The 19,611-nt window shown below is 41.9% G+C and overlaps 1 protein-coding gene across 1 annotated transcript in view; it reads left to right on the top strand.

Moving 5' to 3' along the window:
* Window positions 1-19,611, top strand: part of NRP1 (neuropilin 1) — a 179,839-nt gene that overhangs the window by 56,237 nt on the left and 103,991 nt on the right. The window contains 1 exon segment of the mRNA XM_077268499.1: window positions 6,841-7,022. Within this exon segment, the coding sequence (XP_077124614.1) occupies window positions 6,841-7,022 (182 nt within the window).

Raw genomic sequence — 19,611 nt, 5'->3', positions numbered from 1 at the left:
CTTTCAATTACTGTTAAGCCCCCATATACATAAAATAACTGTTGACCGAATGATCATTCAGCAGACAGCAGTCTTTCCCGATTCCCCTATCCAGATCGACCGATTATTTATATGTTCTCTTTGCCAGATTTCTCTGGCGCCAGATTATTTCTCTAAAGAGCAAAAGGATCAGATTCTTAAGAGAGGAAGAGGACTTGAACTCTATAGCACCACCTGTTGGAAGCAACGATCCTACAAGTCACTATCGACCATTTAACAAGCCTTGAAATATGTCTTAGGACAAGTGATGAGCGAGTATACTCGTTACTCAAGATTTCCCTAGCATGCTCGGGTGGTCTTGGAGTATTTGGATGTGCTCGGAGATTTAGTTTCAGTCTCCATAGCTGCATGATTTGCGACTGCTAGACAGCCTGAGCACATGTGGGGATTGCCTGTTTGTTAAGAAATCCCCACATGTATTGAGCCTGTCTATCAGTCGCAAATCATGCAGCTACCAAGAAAGAAACTAATTCTCCGAGCACATCCAAACACTCGGAGATCACCCGAGCATGCTTGGGAAATCTCGATTAACGAGAATACACACTCATCACTACTTAGGACAAAAGCCAAATCAGAATCTCAATTTGCAGACACAGTGTTTTGGGGTCTTACTCATCGTCAGTGCAAAGTATGAGAACTAATCTGGCTCTGGACTGAGGCCTAAAGAGGAAGGTTTCTCCTTGTGGAGAGTGACATACTGGCTTTGGCATGCCAAGGTAAGGAGGCTTATTTGCTGTGCAATGAATTGGAATAGACATCATTTGTCGGACGGAGCCGGTAGGGTCCACAAACATTGGTTTGGCTGACAGTCTAAGGTGTTCATGTACCTGTCGACTCTCCCCCGACAGTCAATATTGAAGGAGAGAAGGTTCCGACCTGTTAAATGTCAATGACTGATCTTTTTCTTCTCTGGGAGATATCTTACAGCCAGAGAGAATTCACAGTAGCTCTTGTCCTAGCAGAGAGTTCCTGCGTATGGGGGAGTTGGGTGAGATAGTTGTCGGCCAATCAATCTAATGCTCCTTCAGGCTGTGTTCATAAATAGCAATGAGCGAGTGTGCTCGTTACTCGAGTTTTCCAAGCATGCTCAGGTGTTCTCCGAGTATCTTGGGCAATTCCCTAACAAACAGGCAATCTCTGCATGTGTTCAGGTTGTCTAACAGCCTCAAATCATGCAGCTGCGGGGGGCTCAAACATAATCTACGAGCATGCCCAAGATACTCGGAGAACACCTGAGCATGCTCGGAAAACTCGACTAACAAGCACACTCACTCATCACTATTCGTAAGTCCGTTTGTGAGTTCCATTTGTCTGTTGCATTTTAGAAACAGACAAACAAAATTAATGCCCAAATTGATCCTTTTATTATCTAAAATGGAGACCAGACAGACTGCATAATATCAATGGGGTCCTTCTTCCGTTTGCATCAGTTATCAAAAGTGTTCGCAGCACATAAATGTTTGTCTGTTCCTAAAATGTATAAGACAAACGGACCTCCCAAACGGACATATGAACTTAGCCTTATTCTTCCAACATATAAAAGATTGGAGCATGTTGAGATCCAACATGCCTGATCCTCTTTCCCTTATAACTGAAATCAGGGATGTTCGGCAGCTTAACAAACATTACATTATTAATAGATCAAATGGATCGACTTCACTGTTGGGGAATGGCCATAAATCAGCTTGTCCCACCAGCACCAAGAGGTAAGGGGGCACAGTTCTACCTCCAAAGCAGGTGGAATTGTGCATTATGAAGAGATATTGGGCTACAATTGGTCCATATATTGTTCTTGGATCAGGAGTCAGGACCCTCTTCTGTCTGTGTCTCCCAGTATGGGAAAAAGGTAGAACTTGCAGTATAAATTGTATTTTCCAGTTTTCAAGTCTCATGATCAAAGGTGTCCTGAAGGTTCTCATCAATATGACATTTTATAATGAAGGCTGGTTTTCTTTACCTTGGAGATAAAGCATTTAAACAAAGATAGTTGAATAGACTTTTCTTCTGATTCGTTTCCTATTATTGCTGTGTATTACATTTCCCAAGTGCTCGTGCCCTCCAGTAAACTCTACAAAAACAGCAGAGACAAAAATAAAAGGACAATTAAGCCGCCAATAATAGCTGTTAGAGATTTTGTAAAGAACACTTTCTTGGACGGATTCCTTGGTGAACCTTTCAGTTAGTTGTTTTCCTGTGAGCGAGTGACAGTTTCTGGCCCTGAAGGGGGTCGCTCGCTGCCAGTGTTGGGGACATTGTCTTTTCTTTTTTCTTTTTTTTTACTGTAAGGCAAATCATTTCTCCTGGCCCAGATATAAAGCAATATACAGTCCTTACACATCTAGTGTAGTAATGAAATATTCAGGAGTGATCTTGCCACAGGCTTGCCAGAACAAAACATCCCTGGTGGATATAGTTCTTGTTTTAGCGTAGGCATGTTTGTAAGCATGACACACATAATTTAGGGGCTGCTGTCTTCTCGTTGAGGAAATGTCTACACCGGCAGAACATAAATTAGACTTAGTTGGTTTCTAGATGTCTTTAATTCCAAGAATTGGAAAATAGTAAGGATTTTGAAATAGAACTAAGTGAAATTCACTGAAACCATTTCCAAATTTTATTTAATATGGACAATTAGACTTTTTTTTACGAGATGCCAAATTTAGACAGTTGTATCCCTCGGTGGGTCTTCGAGGCAAAACAGTTAAGAGCTCAATTTTTGAATGGGCTTCTATACTGGCAAATCAGGATGACAACTCTTACGGGTGCCAGAAAGGGGTTGACGCTTTTTTGGACATGGTACCAATACTTAGAATAGTTAGGAAAACACTGATATACAATAGTTTTATTTGGCCTTGGGGTACATTTTTCCACATTTAATGGTCAATTTTTGAAGGAATAGATTCTTAGACATAACATTTTATTACCCAAGAAAAAAAGTATGTAATACCTCAGTCCCTGGAAAAACTAACAAATACTTAGATTTGATTTAAATTAAACTCTGCTTAAATATACACTTTATCCCGTTCAAATATATAGTCTGAAGGAAGCCATCTTGAATCCTAAAAATATAGCTACAGTGAGCAACAGCAGATACTGCTACAATGCCGCATACAGTTCCTAGGTAATACTGCAATTCCAATCTAACATTACCATACACTACTATAATTCTGGAATATTTTCTGCTCTCGGGGCTCTTATAAAACAGGGGTTTTGGCCAGTTCTCCATTTTGCCAATCTATAAATCTGACTGGTGGCTGAGCCAGTTTATCCGCTATGTACGTTATTTGGCCAAATAAAATGAGATTATTACATAAAACTCCTTTAAGGTTTTCCATTCTGGTCTATCCATGACAGACGTACATTGTAAGACATTATGTTTGTTTTTACAAATTAGCAACATGTGAGACGACAAAAGGAATTAATAAGCCGAGGCCAAACAAATGAAACGCAAATCATTTATACATCCTTTATGCACAAATACATTGCCAAAGGGATTGTGGAAAGTTGTAACTTGGCCATTAAGCATACCGAGTTACAGGAAGTTACTTTTTTTTTTAAACTAGGCAATCGTTCCAGCTTTATTGCTAGCATTACTTTATGGAGGAATAATAGATGCAGTGTCTTTGTGCAGTGCGTATCAGTCAGGAAGAAAAAAAAAGAAAGCAGAAAATTCTGAATGCTCATTAATCCTTGACTTCTGAATAGTTTCAACTTCCAACCAATTTTTTACAAATTACCCGGAACATGGAATATTAAGGTAGCACAAAGCCCAAGAGCCACCATGATGGTCTACATGTATCGAGCTGTGTGCAGGTAATTCAATAATCCACATATGCTAATGCCCATGACCCCATCAGTGTCATTTTTCTTTCTTTTTGATGCTCAGCAATACTGGAATACAAATTAAGTTGATGAGGTAATGCTATTTTTTTCATGGAAGACCCATTACCTGTCTACTTTAACCAGTGATATCATCTCAGCAATGGTCCCAAAGGACCTCCACCAAACATTCGTCTTGTGCTCTTTAAACCTGCATACAAGGCTGTTATAGGAAGCATTACGCATGATAAAATAATTTATTATCCAGGGTTATCTCATATTTGTTCATCATAGACCCAATTTATAATTACCATGTCAGAAATTGATCTTATAGCTGAATTTTGTGTCCAAAAATTATACATATGTTGGAAAATGTATTGTCAACACAAATAGATAATTGTATTTCTGTGCTTCTTTAAGAAATGGATGGATCTTATAATTTAATTTCTTTGTGGGTCTTACGGGATATCATTCATAGCCACATTTAGTTTTTTGTAAATAAATATCTATCGTTTTTTACTTGAATTACTGGGCATTCTTCCTATTGTAAAAAAGTGATATTGATTCAATGTTTTTTTTACTTTTTATTCATGTTAAAACCCAATTTCATAAAAACTATTTGTGGTTTCTTAATTATAAAATGTACATCCAAAGGAATTTGCCATACTAGATAGGTACAGAAATATTTATCGCTATGGGATAAGATAGTGTGTTCTATTAACATCTATTATTAGGTAGATATGTGTCATGATCTTACAATGTGCCCACAAGTATATATTTTTTTAAAATCTTTCTATGACTGGTAATTTTGAACAAAATGGAGTAAAGACTGACCAAGAGAATTCAGTTCTAAAAAACCCCATACACATTAGATAAAAATCACCCGACGGTTTCAGCAGAATCGGCTGACCATCTAATGTGTTGGGTCCTTCTGCCTCTCCCGAGACTGATATTGTCGGGCGAGGAAAGATTTGACCATTGGATTTTCACTACATAATCCTTTTGTTCGACTAGAAGATAGGCCACTGCCAGATGAGTCTGGCGGCGACTTTCTCAAAGAGAACATAAGAGCGCTCAGCTGAAATGAGCATTTCGGTGTATGGAGAGGTGAGGAGAGCTAGGCATCTAGTTTGTACGGCCAGCTTACGGAGTAGGACACAATGTCCCTACTGCTAGCATTGCAGCTCTATGGCCATGAAAATAAAATAGGATTAAGGTAGTCCCCTGTGCAAAAAAATAGGTCTGTTCTTACTATTGTTCATTAAAAGTAATACGTCAGCAGGATTTTGCTATGTAATCTGACAGCAGCATGATGTAGGGATCCTGATCCCAGTGATGTATCACTCTGTTTACTGGGTGTAAGTAACAGTTATGATAAAGTCACAGATTTCTCTGCTGAAGTTCCAGCAGAGCTCAGTTGTTGTATGACCTCACATGTATCACAACTTTCTGTGTACATTGTATAGTGACAGTTGATAATCAGTTGTGGGAGTAGGATTGGACTGGGAGGCACAAGGGCAGTTGTCCTATAGTGATTATTTCCTACTGATAATACACTGATTGTACTGAAACAATAAGACACAGCCCAGTAAGTGACACATCACTGGAATCAAGCTCTCATCGTCTACATCTTGCTGCTCTCAAATTAAGTGGCAAAAATCTGATGACAGAGTCTATTTAACAGTATCATATATTGTTTTGGCTAAATAAAGGGTTTGAGGAAAAGATATGACAATATAAAACTATCCTAATTGATACCATTCCACTGCCTCTGTAATGGTGTTTTCCGTCTCTCACTTACACACGTCCTTGTTTACGTTGGTACACGATGATGTTTCGTCCAAAGTACTTGACTACAGTGGCAAACATCCCTACAGTGGCTACTTGTATGGCAACAAAAAATCCATACATGGTCACCAGGCTTTTTCTTGATACCATTTTACGAACATAAGGTATCATGCAATCAAAACTAATATATAATTTAGGAGAAACATCCTTCACTTCTTCCAGATATTTTATTGTGTTGAAGTTCTTCTATGTCTTGGGGCAAAAGGATGCTCCTAAGCAGTGGGGGTCACTTGCATTTTCTGCCCCCTCTATAATCTAGTCCAGCATGTTCTACAAATCATAACATGTACGGAGATTTCTTTTTTTATTTTAGACCCATGGAGCTCCATGGGTTTCCTTGGGAAACTTAAGTTTCCTGGCCAGTCGAACTGTCTTTTCAGCACTCTTAATCAAAGTCAGTTCAATGTCTGAAATATAATGTGATACCAATTACATTTTACACTCTTTGTTGTTTTTAAAATGAATTTTCCAATGGTTTCTTTGAGATGACATAATGTTTTTATACTTGCGATGATGTCGTGATCCAAGCGGCCCAGAAAGTCCTGCAACTAATTCATCATCAAACACGAGCAGGACCGGCACCCACACAGCTTTGTAGCCAGCTTTGCATTCCAAATCTATGAGATAAATATGTTTTTACATCTCATCCAGAATGATGATGGTACTGTATTTATCTAGATATGAAAGCCCTTTAACGGCTTGTCTCCAGCCTCGCCACGTTTTTTAAAACTACAAATGTTCCGCAAGTTTCAAAGGTTTCTTTGATGATAACAGATAATACTTTTCATTGTCATTTTGACGTTTATATTTTACCAAGACTTTGACACTATCTATAGTTTTATAAATGGATTTTAAAGTGGATCTAAAAAGTTAATACGAAAAGAACTTAGGGCTTCATTTTGCTATTCGACTGCTCTACTCTGACTAGTGTTTAATATACTTTTTTCTATAGCGTCATCATATTACTTTAAGGTCCTTGGTCCAAAGGAAAATAGGGTCCCCGACTATGTGCCAATTATAGTACTGGTGTTTTATTATATTGCATAGGGGTATGTGCTTTCATACATTCATAATGTCTCAAATATAGATGAAGAACTATGTGACTAGCATTAACCATTTGCTTCCTTTCATTAGATACGATTACGTAGAAGTCTACAGCGGGGAGAATGCAGATGGTCTTCTTTTGGGCAAATATTGTGGAAAAATCGCACCATCGGCTGTGGTATCTACTGGACCTTCCCTATTCATCAGATTCGTATCAGACTATGAAACACATGGAGCTGGATTCTCAATTCGTTATGAGATCTTTAAAGCAGGTCAGTTCCCAAGTCAATCTTATCCCCTCTTATAGTTCCTTGTACTTTTGGGACCATGGAAGCAGTTTATTGGATAAATTAACCAGAGCTTCTTATTAACTACCAAAGATACTTTTTTCCACATTACGTTGAAAAGAACCAAGCTGATTGTAGTGTCAAAGCATAAGTAGGCAGTATTTCTACAAACTGGGACAATCCACCACTAATTTCTTGACATGTTGCTGCTTAAAGGGGTGTCCAATCATACTCGTCAGGGAAATTTGACATTGGTGTGGGGATCGCTAGTTTATTCAGGGCAGTACAATGCAATTATTGGAAATTAATTGGCATGAATCCTATTTAATAAATGGGACATGTGAACCATACTCTCTGGGTGCTGGATAATTGCGTTAGCAAGTGTACCACCCATCATTCACTGCATCAGGTGGGAGAGTACTGTATATTTGGACAACACTTTAAATTTTGCCTTAAAAGGGAATCTGTCCATAGGATCAACTCTCCTAAGTCGTTTATGCCGGCATGTAGGTCATAGAAAGTTGCATAAAATGACATCTTGATATCTGGGATATGCTGTCTTATTCCAGAGAAATCCTCATCTTCCTTAATATGTAAATGAGCTGTTAAGAAGAATGGGCGGGACATAGATCTCCCTGAGAATCTTCCTTCAGTGCTTACTATAAATGGAAGGGGGAGTTACCAGTGTGAGACATGTAATGACTGATAGTCTGCTTTCCTGATCTACGTGTCTCACACTGGTAACTCTCCCTTTCATTTACAATAAGCTCTGGAGACAGATTCTCAGGGAGATCTATAGCCCCCGTCTCACATAGCGAGATCGCTAGCGAGATCGCTGCTGAGTCACAAGTTTTGTGACGCAACAGCGACCTCCTTAGCGATCTCGCTATGTGTGACACGTACCAGCGATCAGGCCCCTGCTGCGAGATCGCTGGTCGTGTCGGAATGGCCTGGACCTTTTTTTGGTCGTTGAGGCCCCGCTGACATTGCTGAATCGGTGTGTGTGACACCGATCCAGCGATGTCTTCACTGGTAACCAGGGTAAACATCGGGTTACTAAGCGCAGGGCCGCGCTTAGTAACCCGATGTTTACCCTGGTTACCAGCGTAAATGTAAAAAAAAACAAACAGTACATACTCGCCTTTCGGTGTCCAGGTCCCTTGCCGTCTGCTTCCTTCTCTCACTGACTCCCGGCCGTACAGTGAGAAGTGAGAGCACAGCGGTGACGTCACCGCTGCGCTCTGCTCTCAGTGTACGGCGGCACTCAGTGAGAGCAGGAAGCAGACGGCAAGGGACCTGGACACCGAAAGGCGAGTATGTACTGTTTGTTTTTTTTGGTAACCAGGGTAAACATCGGGTTACTAAGCGCGGCCCTGCGCTTAGTAACCCGATGTTTACCCTGGTTACCCGGGTGCTGCAGGGGGACTTCGGCATCGTTGAAGACAGTTTCAACGATGCCGAAGTCGTTCCCTGTCATGATCTCCATGGCTAGAGAACATAGCATAAGCCTATATAGGAACAAGCTCTTGGAAGATGGGAACTGTACTGACCATGAACTAAACCTACCGCACAACTAGAAGTAGCCAGGTAGCATGTCCTACTTTTTATCCCTATATGCCCAGCGCCGGCCGGAGAACTAAATAATGCTAGCAGAGGGAAATATAAGACCTGGCTCACCTCTAGAGAAATGCCCAAAAAGGAGACAGAGGCCCCCCACATATATTGGCGGTGATTTTAGATGAAATAACAAACACAGCAGGAAAATAGTTTTAGCAAATTTGAGGTCCGCTTTCTAGATAGCAGAAGATAGAAAGAACACTTTCATGGTCAGCAGAAAACCCTAACAAAACACCATCCAGAAATTACTTTAGGACTCTGGCATTAACTCATAATACCAGAGTGGCAATTCCTGATCAACAAGAGCTTTCCAGACACAGTAACGAAACAGCAGCTGTGAACTGGAACCAAAAAGCAAAAACAAACATGGACGAAAGTCCAACTTATCTAGTAGATGTCTGGGAGCAGGAACAAGCACAGAGAGGCTTCTGATAACATTGTTGACCGGCAAGCAACTAACAGAGAAGCCAGGTTATATAGCGACACCCAGATCTAATGAGAACAGGTGAACAGGAAAGATGATGACACAAGTTCAATTCCACCAGTGGCCACCGGGGGAGCCCAAAATCCAAATTCACAACAGTACCCCCCCCTCAAGGAGGGGGCACCGAACCCTCACCAGAACCACCAGGGCGATCAGGATGGGCCCTATGAAAGGCACGAACCAGATCGGAGGCATGAACATCAGATGCAGTGACCCAAGAATTATCCTCCTGGCCGTATCCCTTCCACTTGACCAGATACTGGAGTCTCCGTCTGGAAACACGGGAGTCTAGGATTTTCTCCACAACGTACTCCAACTCACCCTCAACCAACACCGGAGCAGGAGGCTCAACGGAAGGCACAACAGGTACCTCATACCTGCGCAATAACGACCGATGAAAAACGTTATGAATGGAAAAGGATGCAGGGAGGTCTAAACGGAAGGAAACAGGGTTAAGAATCTCCAATATTTTATACGGACCGATGAACCGAGGCTTAAACTTAGGAGAAGAGACCCTCATAGGGACAAAACGAGAAGACAACCACACCAAATCTCCAACACAAAGCCGAGGACCAACACGACGGTAACGGTTGGCAAAAAGCTGAGTCTTCTCCTGGGACAACTTCAAATTGTCCATCACCTGCCCCCAAATATGATGCAATCTCTCCACCACCGCATCCACTCCAGGACAATCCGAGGACTCCACCTGACCGGAGGAAAATCGAGGATGGAACCCCGAATTACAGAAAAACGGGGACACCAAGGTGGCAGAGCTGGCCCGATTATTGAGGGCGAACTCCGCCAATGGCAAAAAAGCAACCCAATCATCCTGGTCAGCAGACACAAAACACCTCAGATATGTCTCCAGGGTCTGATTAGTCCGCTCGGTCTGGCCATTAGTCTGAGGGTGAAAAGCAGACGAAAAAGACAAATCTATGCCCATCCTAGCACAGAATGCCCGCCAAAATCTAGACACAAATTGGGTTCCTCTGTCAGAAACGATATTCTCAGGAATACCATGCAAACGAACAACATTTTGAAAAAACAGGGGAACCAACTCGGAAGAAGAAGGCAATTTGGGCAGGGGAACCAAATGGACCATCTTAGAAAAACGGTCACACACCACCCAGATGACAGACATTTTCTGGGAAACAGGCAGATCTGAAATAAAATCCATCGAGATGTGCGTCCAAGGCCTCTTAGGAATAGGCAAGGGCAACAATAATCCACTAGCCCGAGAACAACAAGGCTTGGCCCGAGCACAAACGTCACAAGACTGCACAAAGCCTCGCACATCTCGTGACAGGGAAGGCCACCAGAAGGATCTTGCCACCAAATCCCTGGTACCGAAAATTCCAGGATGACCTGCCAATGCAGAAGAATGCACCTCAGAGATGACTCTACTGGTCCAATCATCAGGAACAAACAGCCTATCAGGCGGACAACGATCCGGTCTATCCGCCTGAAACTCCTGCAAGGCCCGCCGCAGGTCTGGAGAAACGGCTGACAAAATAACTCCATCCTTAAGGATACCTGTGGGCTCAGAGTTGCCGGGTGAATCAGGCTCAAAACTCCTAGAAAGGGCATCCGCCTTAACATTCTTAGAACCCGGTAGGTATGACACCACAAAATTAAACCGAGAAAAAAATAACGACCAGCGCGCCTGTCTAGGATTCAGGCGCCTGGCGGTCTCAAGATAAATCAAATTTTTGTGGTCAGTCAATACCACCACCTGATGTCTGGACCCCTCAAGCCAATGGCGCCACTCCTCAAACGCCCACTTCATGGCCAAAAGCTCCCGATTCCCAACATCATAATTCCGCTCAGCGGGCGAAAATTTACGGGAAAAGAAGGCACAAGGCCTCATCACGGAGCAGTCAGAACTTTTCTGCGACAACACTGCCCCAGCTCCGATCTCAGAAGCGTCGACCTCAACCTGAAAAGGAAGAGCCACATCAGGCTGACGCAACACAGGGGCAGAAGAAAAACGGCGCTTAAGCTCCTGAAAAGCCTCCACAGCATCAGGGGACCAATTAGCAACATCAGCACCCTGTCTAGTCAAATCGGTCAATGGCTTAACGACATCCGAAAAACCAGCAATAAATCGACGATAAAAGTTGGCAAAGCCCAAAAATTTCTGAAGACTTTTAAGAGAAGAGGGCTGCGTCCAATCACAAATAGCTTGAACCTTGACAGGATCCATCTCAATGGAAGAGGGAGAAAAAATATATCCCAAAAAGGAAATTCTCTGAACCCCAAAAACGCACTTAGAACCCTTGACACACAGAGAATTAGACCGCAAAACCTGAAAAACCCTCTTGACTTGCTGGACATGAGAGTCCCAGTCATCCGAAAAAATCAGAATATCATCCAGATACACTATCATAAATTTATCCAAAAAATCGCGGAAAATATCATGCATAAAGGACTGGAAGACTGAAGGGGCATTAGAAAGACCAAAAGGCATCACCAAATACTCAAAGTGGCCCTCGGGCGTATTAAATGCGGTTTTCCACTCATCCCCCTGCCTGATCCGCACCAAATTATACGCCCCACGGAGATCAATCTTAGAGAACCACTTGGCCCCCTTTATGCGAGCAAACAAATCAGTCAGCAACGGCAATGGGTATTGATATTTAACCGTGATTTTATTCAAAAGCCGATAATCAATACATGGTCTCAAAGAGCCGTCTTTCTTTGACACAAAGAAAAAGCCGGCTCCTAAGGGAGATGACGATGGACGAATATGTCCCTTTTCCAAGGACTCCTTTATATATTCTCGCATAGCAGCATGTTCAGGCACAGACAGATTAAATAAACGACCCTTTGGGTATTTACTACCCGGAATTAAATCTATAGCACAATCGCACTCACGGTGCGGAGGTAGTGAACCCAGCTTGGGTTCTTCAAAGACGTCACGATAATCAGACAGGAACTCAGGGATTTCAGAGGGAATAGATGATGAAATGGAAACCAAAGGTACGTCCCCATGAGTCCCCTTACATCCCCAGCTCAACACAGACATAGCTCTCCAGTCAAGGACTGGGTTGTGAGACTGCAGCCATGGCAATCCTAGCACCAAATCATCATGTAGATTATACAGCACCAGAAAACGAATAATCTCCTGGTGATCCGGATTAATACGCATAGTTACTTGTGTCCAGTATTGTGGTTTATTATTAGCCAATGGGGTGGAGTCAATCCCCTTCAGAGGAATAAGAGTCTCCAAAGGCTCTAAATCATACCCACAACGATTGGCAAAGGACCAATCCATAAGACTCAAAGCGGCGCCAGAGTCGACATAGGCGTCCGTGGTAATAGATGACAAAGAGCAAATCAGGGTCACAGACAAAATAAACTTAGACTGTAAAGTGCCAATGGAAACAGACTTATCAAGCTTTTTAGTACGCTTAGAGCATGCTGATATAACATGAGTAGAATCCCCACAATAGAAACACAACCCATTTTTCCGTCTAAAATTCTGCCGCTCGCTTCTGGACAGAATTCTATCACACTGCATACTTTCTGGCGTCTTCTCAGTGGACACCGCCAGATGGTGCACTGGTTTGCGCTCCCGCAGACGCCTATCGATCTGAATAGCCATTGTCATGGACTCATTCAGACCCGCAGGCACAGGGAACCCCACCATAACATCCTTAATGGCATCAGAGAGACCCTCTCTGAAAGTAGCCGCCAAGGCACACTCATTCCACTGAGTAAGCACAGACCATTTACGGAATCTCTGGCAGTAAATTTCAGCTTCATCTTGCCCCTGAGATAGGGACATCAAAGTTTTTTCTGCCTGAAGTTCCAAATGAGGTTCGTCATAAAGCAACCCCAAGGCCAGAAAAAACGCATCTACATTGCGCAACGCAGGATCCCCTGGTGCCAATGAAAAAGCCCAGTCTTGAGGGTCGCCACGGAGCAGAGAAATCACAATCCGAACCTGCTGTGCAGGGTCCCCGGCAGAACGAGATTTCAGGGACAAAAATAACTTGCAATTATTTCTAAAATTCTGAAAACCAGATCTATTCCCCGAGAAAAATTCCGGCAGAGGAATTCTCGGTTCAGATACCGGAGCATGAACAACAAAATCTTGCAAATTTTGTACTTTCGTGGTGAGATTATTCAAACCTGCAGTTACACTCTGAAGATCCATAATAAACAGGTGAACACAGAGCCATTCAAAGATTAGAAGGAGAGAGAAAAAAAAAAAAAAAGACTGCAGCATAGACAGACTAGCAAATGATCCAATTAAGAGCACAAAAAAAAAAAAAAAAAAAAAAAACTCTCAGCAGACTTCTTATTTCACTCCTTTCTCAGCCAAGGAATTAACCCTTTAGTAGGCCGGTCAAACTGTCATGATCTCCATGGCTAGAGAACATAGCATAAGCCTATATAGGAACAAGCTCTTGGAAGATGGGAACTGTACTGACCATGAACTAAACCTACCGCACAACTAGAAGTAGCCAGGTAGCATGTCCTACTTTTTATCCCTATATGCCCAGCGCCGGCCGGAGAACTAAATAATGCTAGCAGAGGGAAATATAAGACCTGGCTCACCTCTAGAGAAATGCCCAAAAAGGAGACAGAGGCCCCCCACATATATTGGCGGTGATTTTAGATGAAATAACAAACACAGCAGGAAAATAGTTTTAGCAAATTTGAGGTCCGCTTTCTAGATAGCAGAAGATAGAAAGAACACTTTCATGGTCAGCAGAAAACCCTAACAAAACACCATCCAGAAATTACTTTAGGACTCTGGCATTAACTCATAATACCAGAGTGGCAATTCCTGATCAACAAGAGCTTTCCAGACACAGTAACGAAACAGCAGCTGTGAACTGGAACCAAAAAGCAAAAACAAACATGGACGAAAGTCCAACTTATCTAGTAGATGTCTGGGAGCAGGAACAAGCACAGAGAGGCTTCTGATAACATTGTTGACCGGCAAGCAACTAACAGAGAAGCCAGGTTATATAGCGACACCCAGATCTAATGAGAACAGGTGAACAGGAAAGATGATGACACAAGTTCAATTCCACCAGTGGCCACCGGGGGAGCCCAAAATCCAAATTCACAACAGTTCCCCTGATCGTTGGTCGCTGGGGAGAGCTGTCTGTGTGACAGCTCCCCAGCGACCACACAGCGACTTACCAACGATCACGGCCAGGTCATATCGCTGGTCGTGATCGTTGGTAAATCGCTTAGTGAGACGGGGCCTTATGTCCGACCCATAGATCTTAACAGCTCATTTACATATTAAGAAAAACATGGATTTCTCAGGAATAAGACATCAGATTGCAAATATCAAGGTATTAGTTTATTCAGCGTCATATGACTTACATGCCCATGTAGACAGCTTAGGCCTCTTTCACACTTCCGTCTTTTTGTTTCCGTCAAAATCCGTCGTTTTGTGAAAAAAACGGATCCAGCAAATGTTTCTGCTGGATCTGTTTTTTTTCATAGATTTGTATTAGCGATGGATTGTGACGTATAGCGTTCCATTTCATCCGTTGTATGCTGGATCCGTCGTAAAATTGCTGTCCGTCGGGCGGAGACAATGCACATATAAACGTTTTTTGTGTACGTTGGAAAATCGTGAAATGATTCGATGACGTAGTGGTCTCACGAGACCACTATGTCATCACAGGTCATTGTCTCTCAAGGCATCACTGGGAACGGGAGCTGCCGGGAGCATCGCAAGCATCAGGAAGGCTGCGGGGGACGCCGGAAGGTAAGAATATCACAATTTTTTATTTTTTTTTATTATTTTTAACATGGGTTGTGTTGTGTATGAAAACGAACGAAAAAAACACGGCAAAGACGCATACACAACGTGTGCACATAGCCTAACAACTGCCTCGACGGATCCCTCAAAAAATGGATCCAGTGCATCTGGTTTTTACAATCTGCACAGGATCCGTCTTTTCAACATTTTGACAGATTGTGACTGATTATAAAAAATGGAAGTGTGAAAGAGGCCTTAGGAGGGTTGAGCCTACTGACAAATTCACTTTAAAAAAAAGTAGACTGTGAGCCATGTGGCACTAGTGGAGGGGTACAGACAAAGCTGAATGTTGTTGTCCCTGGCTTCAAGAGACATGTTACCTTAGTCAAACATGTGCCCCAGATGTTACAATGCCATTGAATGCCATTGAATCTACATTTAGATAACTCTATATAACGACAAATTGCTGTAAAAGGCCAGTGAAAATGTTACCCCATTCCTAACATGTAGACCCTGACCTTATTTTCTGGTCATTCGAGTGGTGAGATTAGAAGAATAATGCTAAAAAGTTTTTACTAACTAATTTCTTGAGGTTCTGCTCTTACATTATAGGATCATCAGTTTCCTTTCTATTCAACACGCCCACACCCCATGATAAGCCAAGTGTGCGTCCCACCATGTCTCTCCAGTCTAGTGTATTGTTTGCACAGCTGTTCAGTTCAACTTCACGTTGATATTGAGAGTCCCGTAGTCTATTTCTCCTTCAGCTGAAGGTTCCTGCAGAGAGAAAACAGCATGGTTTCTTTTACAAAGGTTTAATATTACATCATTTGTTAATGTAATTCACATCCCCATTTGCCTCTGGAATTGAGTTATCTATATTTTAGATCTGTGCCTCCTTGGTGATAATGAGGTGCGTGGTGACCGGCAATAAAAAATACCACGTGACCTCTTAAAACAAAACGAACTGCAGCAGCCATCACAGTTCAAGGGATGATCCAACTACTTAAAAAATCAGCAGCAAATGGTATAAAGAAAAAAAAAAAGAAACGTTCTTACATCTTCTTTGCACCAACGACCTAGCACTGACAACCCAAAAGCACTCCTGCTATGTGCATACAAGTGGCCAACATGTGACTGCAGCAACCAGTCAATGGCCACAGTGGTCAAGTGCCATACCGCTGACATCCTAACTCTCCGCTAAGTGATTATACCCCCTAAGTAGAGCATATTGCCACTAATTGTCTGTGGCAGTCACATGCCACTTGTAAAGGTAGACCTGTTACAAAGTTATTTTGCACCATGTTCCTTATGTAGTACTTATAGGAAAAATTAGTCAGCTCACCCAAGAGAAGCGAGGAATCCAAAGCCCGGACAAATCAGTGGAGCAGAAAAGGTCCAGCTCCAGGATTACCATAAAACGAATGTTATTGAAAAATCTTAAAAATCTGTCACAAACAGCATAATAGTCACAATCCCAGTTCACAATGGCAAACGCATTTTAGACCCTAAGGTCTTTAGTCATTGCATCCCAAAATGACCTACCTAGTGACTGCTTCCTGTCTGGAACAGCCGATTAAGAAGTTTCCTTGGCGGTCCCCACCTCTCAAAGGTTTAGAAACTCTATGCCTGTGACTCCATCATGGTATATCGATAAGTGTTTTGTGGCCGCTGAGTATTTCAACATGTATTTATTTGCAGCATCGAACAGGTGACTAGAGTTGAGCGAATATGTTCGGAATCGGTTGCCGGATCTGAATTTGCCATATACGTGCCATATTGGTACCCTATTTGTGCCGAATTTATGTTTGACAATCGTTTTCCTAACATATTCGTTCATTTCTGCCCCCATTGACTCTAATGACGTTTGGCTGTGTTCGGCGAATATTGCAAATACAATATTCATCGGCGATCGGAATCGGGACCGAATATTGAAAATTTGCTCAACTATTCTAATCTTTAAAAGATTGGTAGTGCAGCCAACATACTGAATATTGCAGGACAGGCAAGTAAGTAGGTATATAATGTATGTAGTGTTGCAATTATTAAAGTTATTGATTTTATAAGATTGTTTAGTAGTTGTAGATGTAAATTTAGTAGCATTTTCTATATGTTTGCAACGCGTACAATGTGATGACCACATTTGAAAAAAACCTACTGGACGTACCAAGTTTTACGTAGTACTTAGTTCCTATGCGATTATTTTATGCTACAGACACAATGACGATATTAAGAAAAGACAAAACATCTTTCCATGTGAACAAGTAGATCATTTGGTCAGGATTTGTTTGCATTTGGAACTGCTGCAAAATGGCTTATAAAATGCAATATCGCTTGATTTAGAGGGTAACGTGGGGACTCGTTCTGACACTATTGGATAATCAAAAACCTGCTGTGTCTTGATGTGCATCTAAACAAGTAATTTGACTTGATGCGTGGAAGAAAGTGACATTTCGCTGTGCACAAAAATATAACGGAGGAATATAAAGCTTCATTAAATCAAGGTAGCTACTCACCGCCGCAGCATGTGCTATAATGATACCTGTCTCAGGACCATCTAAATCAATTGAATCTTCCCCAGGTCCTCACAATCTCACTTTTATTTCTCGCTTTTATATCTATGTTGTGTTGATTGCATTTGTTATTGCACCAAAGCCTGCTGACTGGCATAAAATATTCTAATCCAGTTGCTACAACCCAATAATCAGTTCCTTACTTCCGACTCATAACCTAGTCTACGTTTATTAACACAGCCATCTGGAATGAGACCTACAAGCAGAAGAATATGTCAATCACCGAGTACCTTTCTCAGGGTTCAGGAGATGAAATGGTCATGCTTGGAGAAATATGCCGTTCTATATAAGTCATCTTCAGTAGGGGCATACGCCGCAGGTCACATCCAATATCGAATAGGATTCTAGGACATATTACAGGGAAATTAAAGGATTTGGGATTGTTTGTGTCGTGAAATGAACTAAGGAAGGCGAAGTCCCAAAAATAAACATGTGATTTGTCAATTATCCTGGAAATTCTCTATATATAATGCACTCACTTTAACGGAAGGGGTGATGTGTAATCTCACAATGATTTCTTGCTCGAATTGATTCTGAAATTGCTCTGAATGTTCCTTTTTAATTAGTTTGCACCCTTCAATTATTAGCTTGGGGGTATATATTGTTAAAGGAAACTTACCAGTAATTATTATGCTTTGCTTATGTATAGCGCTATCATAGCCCACAGCGTTTTACATACAGTATCATCATTTTCTTCATTGGGGCTCATAGTCTACATTCCCTATCAGTAAAGTGGAAGGAAACCAACGCAAGCTCGGGGAGAATATACAAACTCCTTGCATATGTTGTCCTTGGTGGGCTTCAAATCCATGACCCCAGTGCTGCAAAACAGCAGTGCTAACCACTGAGCCACCCTGCTGCCCATACCCCATGATTCATAGTACCCAAACTAGTATGAATCGGTGATCGACTCCGGCATTACAACATTTAAGCATTAGTCTGAACTGCAGAAGCGTTTCTGAGAAACAGTAGTCTAAGTTTGTCCGGGGACAAAGTGACTAGTCCAAGAGGTAGATCCCTACTGACTTCTTGACGCCCACTCAACTAGACTGACCGGTCTCTGTCTCTATACACACATAGGCTAGCTTCACACGAGCTTATTAAAAAATTGTTTCATACAGAAGATATAGACTGTTCATCTGTGTGACATCTGTATTCCATATATCAGCAGTTCTTGCAATTTACAAGAATAAATGCAGTTTCCGATGTGAAAGAATTGCAATGTATCAATAAAAATCCGATGCTGTGCTATTCATCCACAAGGAATCCTATTTCTTTTGCGCACCCATAGACTTCAATAGGCGAGTCTCTTCTGAGACTAGTGCATGCTGCGATTCTTTGATGTGGACATGCAGTCCATGTAAAAAAATGTCATCTGAATAGCCCAATTAAATAACATTGGTGCAGTCAGTTTTTTTCATGGACAGCATAGGATGGAGAATATTATCATGTGAATGTAGTCAGTAGGGAGAGACCTATCAGTTTAGCTGAACGTGCAGGGAGAAAACGGTTGTCAGACACCTCTTGGACCCATCAAATTGTCTTATCTGCACGTTCAACTTTTTTTAAATGAAATGCTGTAGTGTTTCAAAGGCAAACAGAGATGTTTAGGATGCAGGAGCTGGACTCTGATTCCAGCTGCCCGGGGATCACGCAGCATGAACTAGATGACACATAAAGCAAAGTCAGTAAAAAACTGCTGATTTTGGTAGGACAGACAGACTATTATATATATATGGGGGATATCCAACTCTCCCCCAACAGATGATGTAAGAAGAACAAGGGATAAAGCATGTTGAATATCAATATGCCTAATGTTTTGTTCTTATGGCAAATAAGATGCCGCCAGATGTGAATGGCCGTGGCTTACTCCCCACTTTCCACCGAAAGTCCTTGGATGCTTGGCTGAGCCGGGCATTCATGTATATTGAGGGGTTGGGGCTCATTCAGCCAACAATTATTAAAGGTGTACAGCCACTATTAGTAAGCACTCACTATAATAAGTATTTCTAGGTATGCCTGAAATACAGAGTGATCATAAGAGGGAAGAGCCATCTAAGAAAATAGGAATTAAAGAGAACCTGTTAGCATGATTTAGCAATGTAAAGTAAAGGCATGGCCATAATGGTGCTGTTAGATAGATTAAATTGATATCTTTATTGAAGAAAT

This window comes from Ranitomeya variabilis, chromosome 6 (assembly GCF_051348905.1).
Source record: "Ranitomeya variabilis isolate aRanVar5 chromosome 6, aRanVar5.hap1, whole genome shotgun sequence".
Classification (NCBI taxonomy): domain Eukaryota; kingdom Metazoa; phylum Chordata; class Amphibia; order Anura; family Dendrobatidae; genus Ranitomeya; species Ranitomeya variabilis.
Note: the sequence above shows the minus strand (reverse complement) of the source record. Positions and strands in the feature narration are given on the sequence as shown.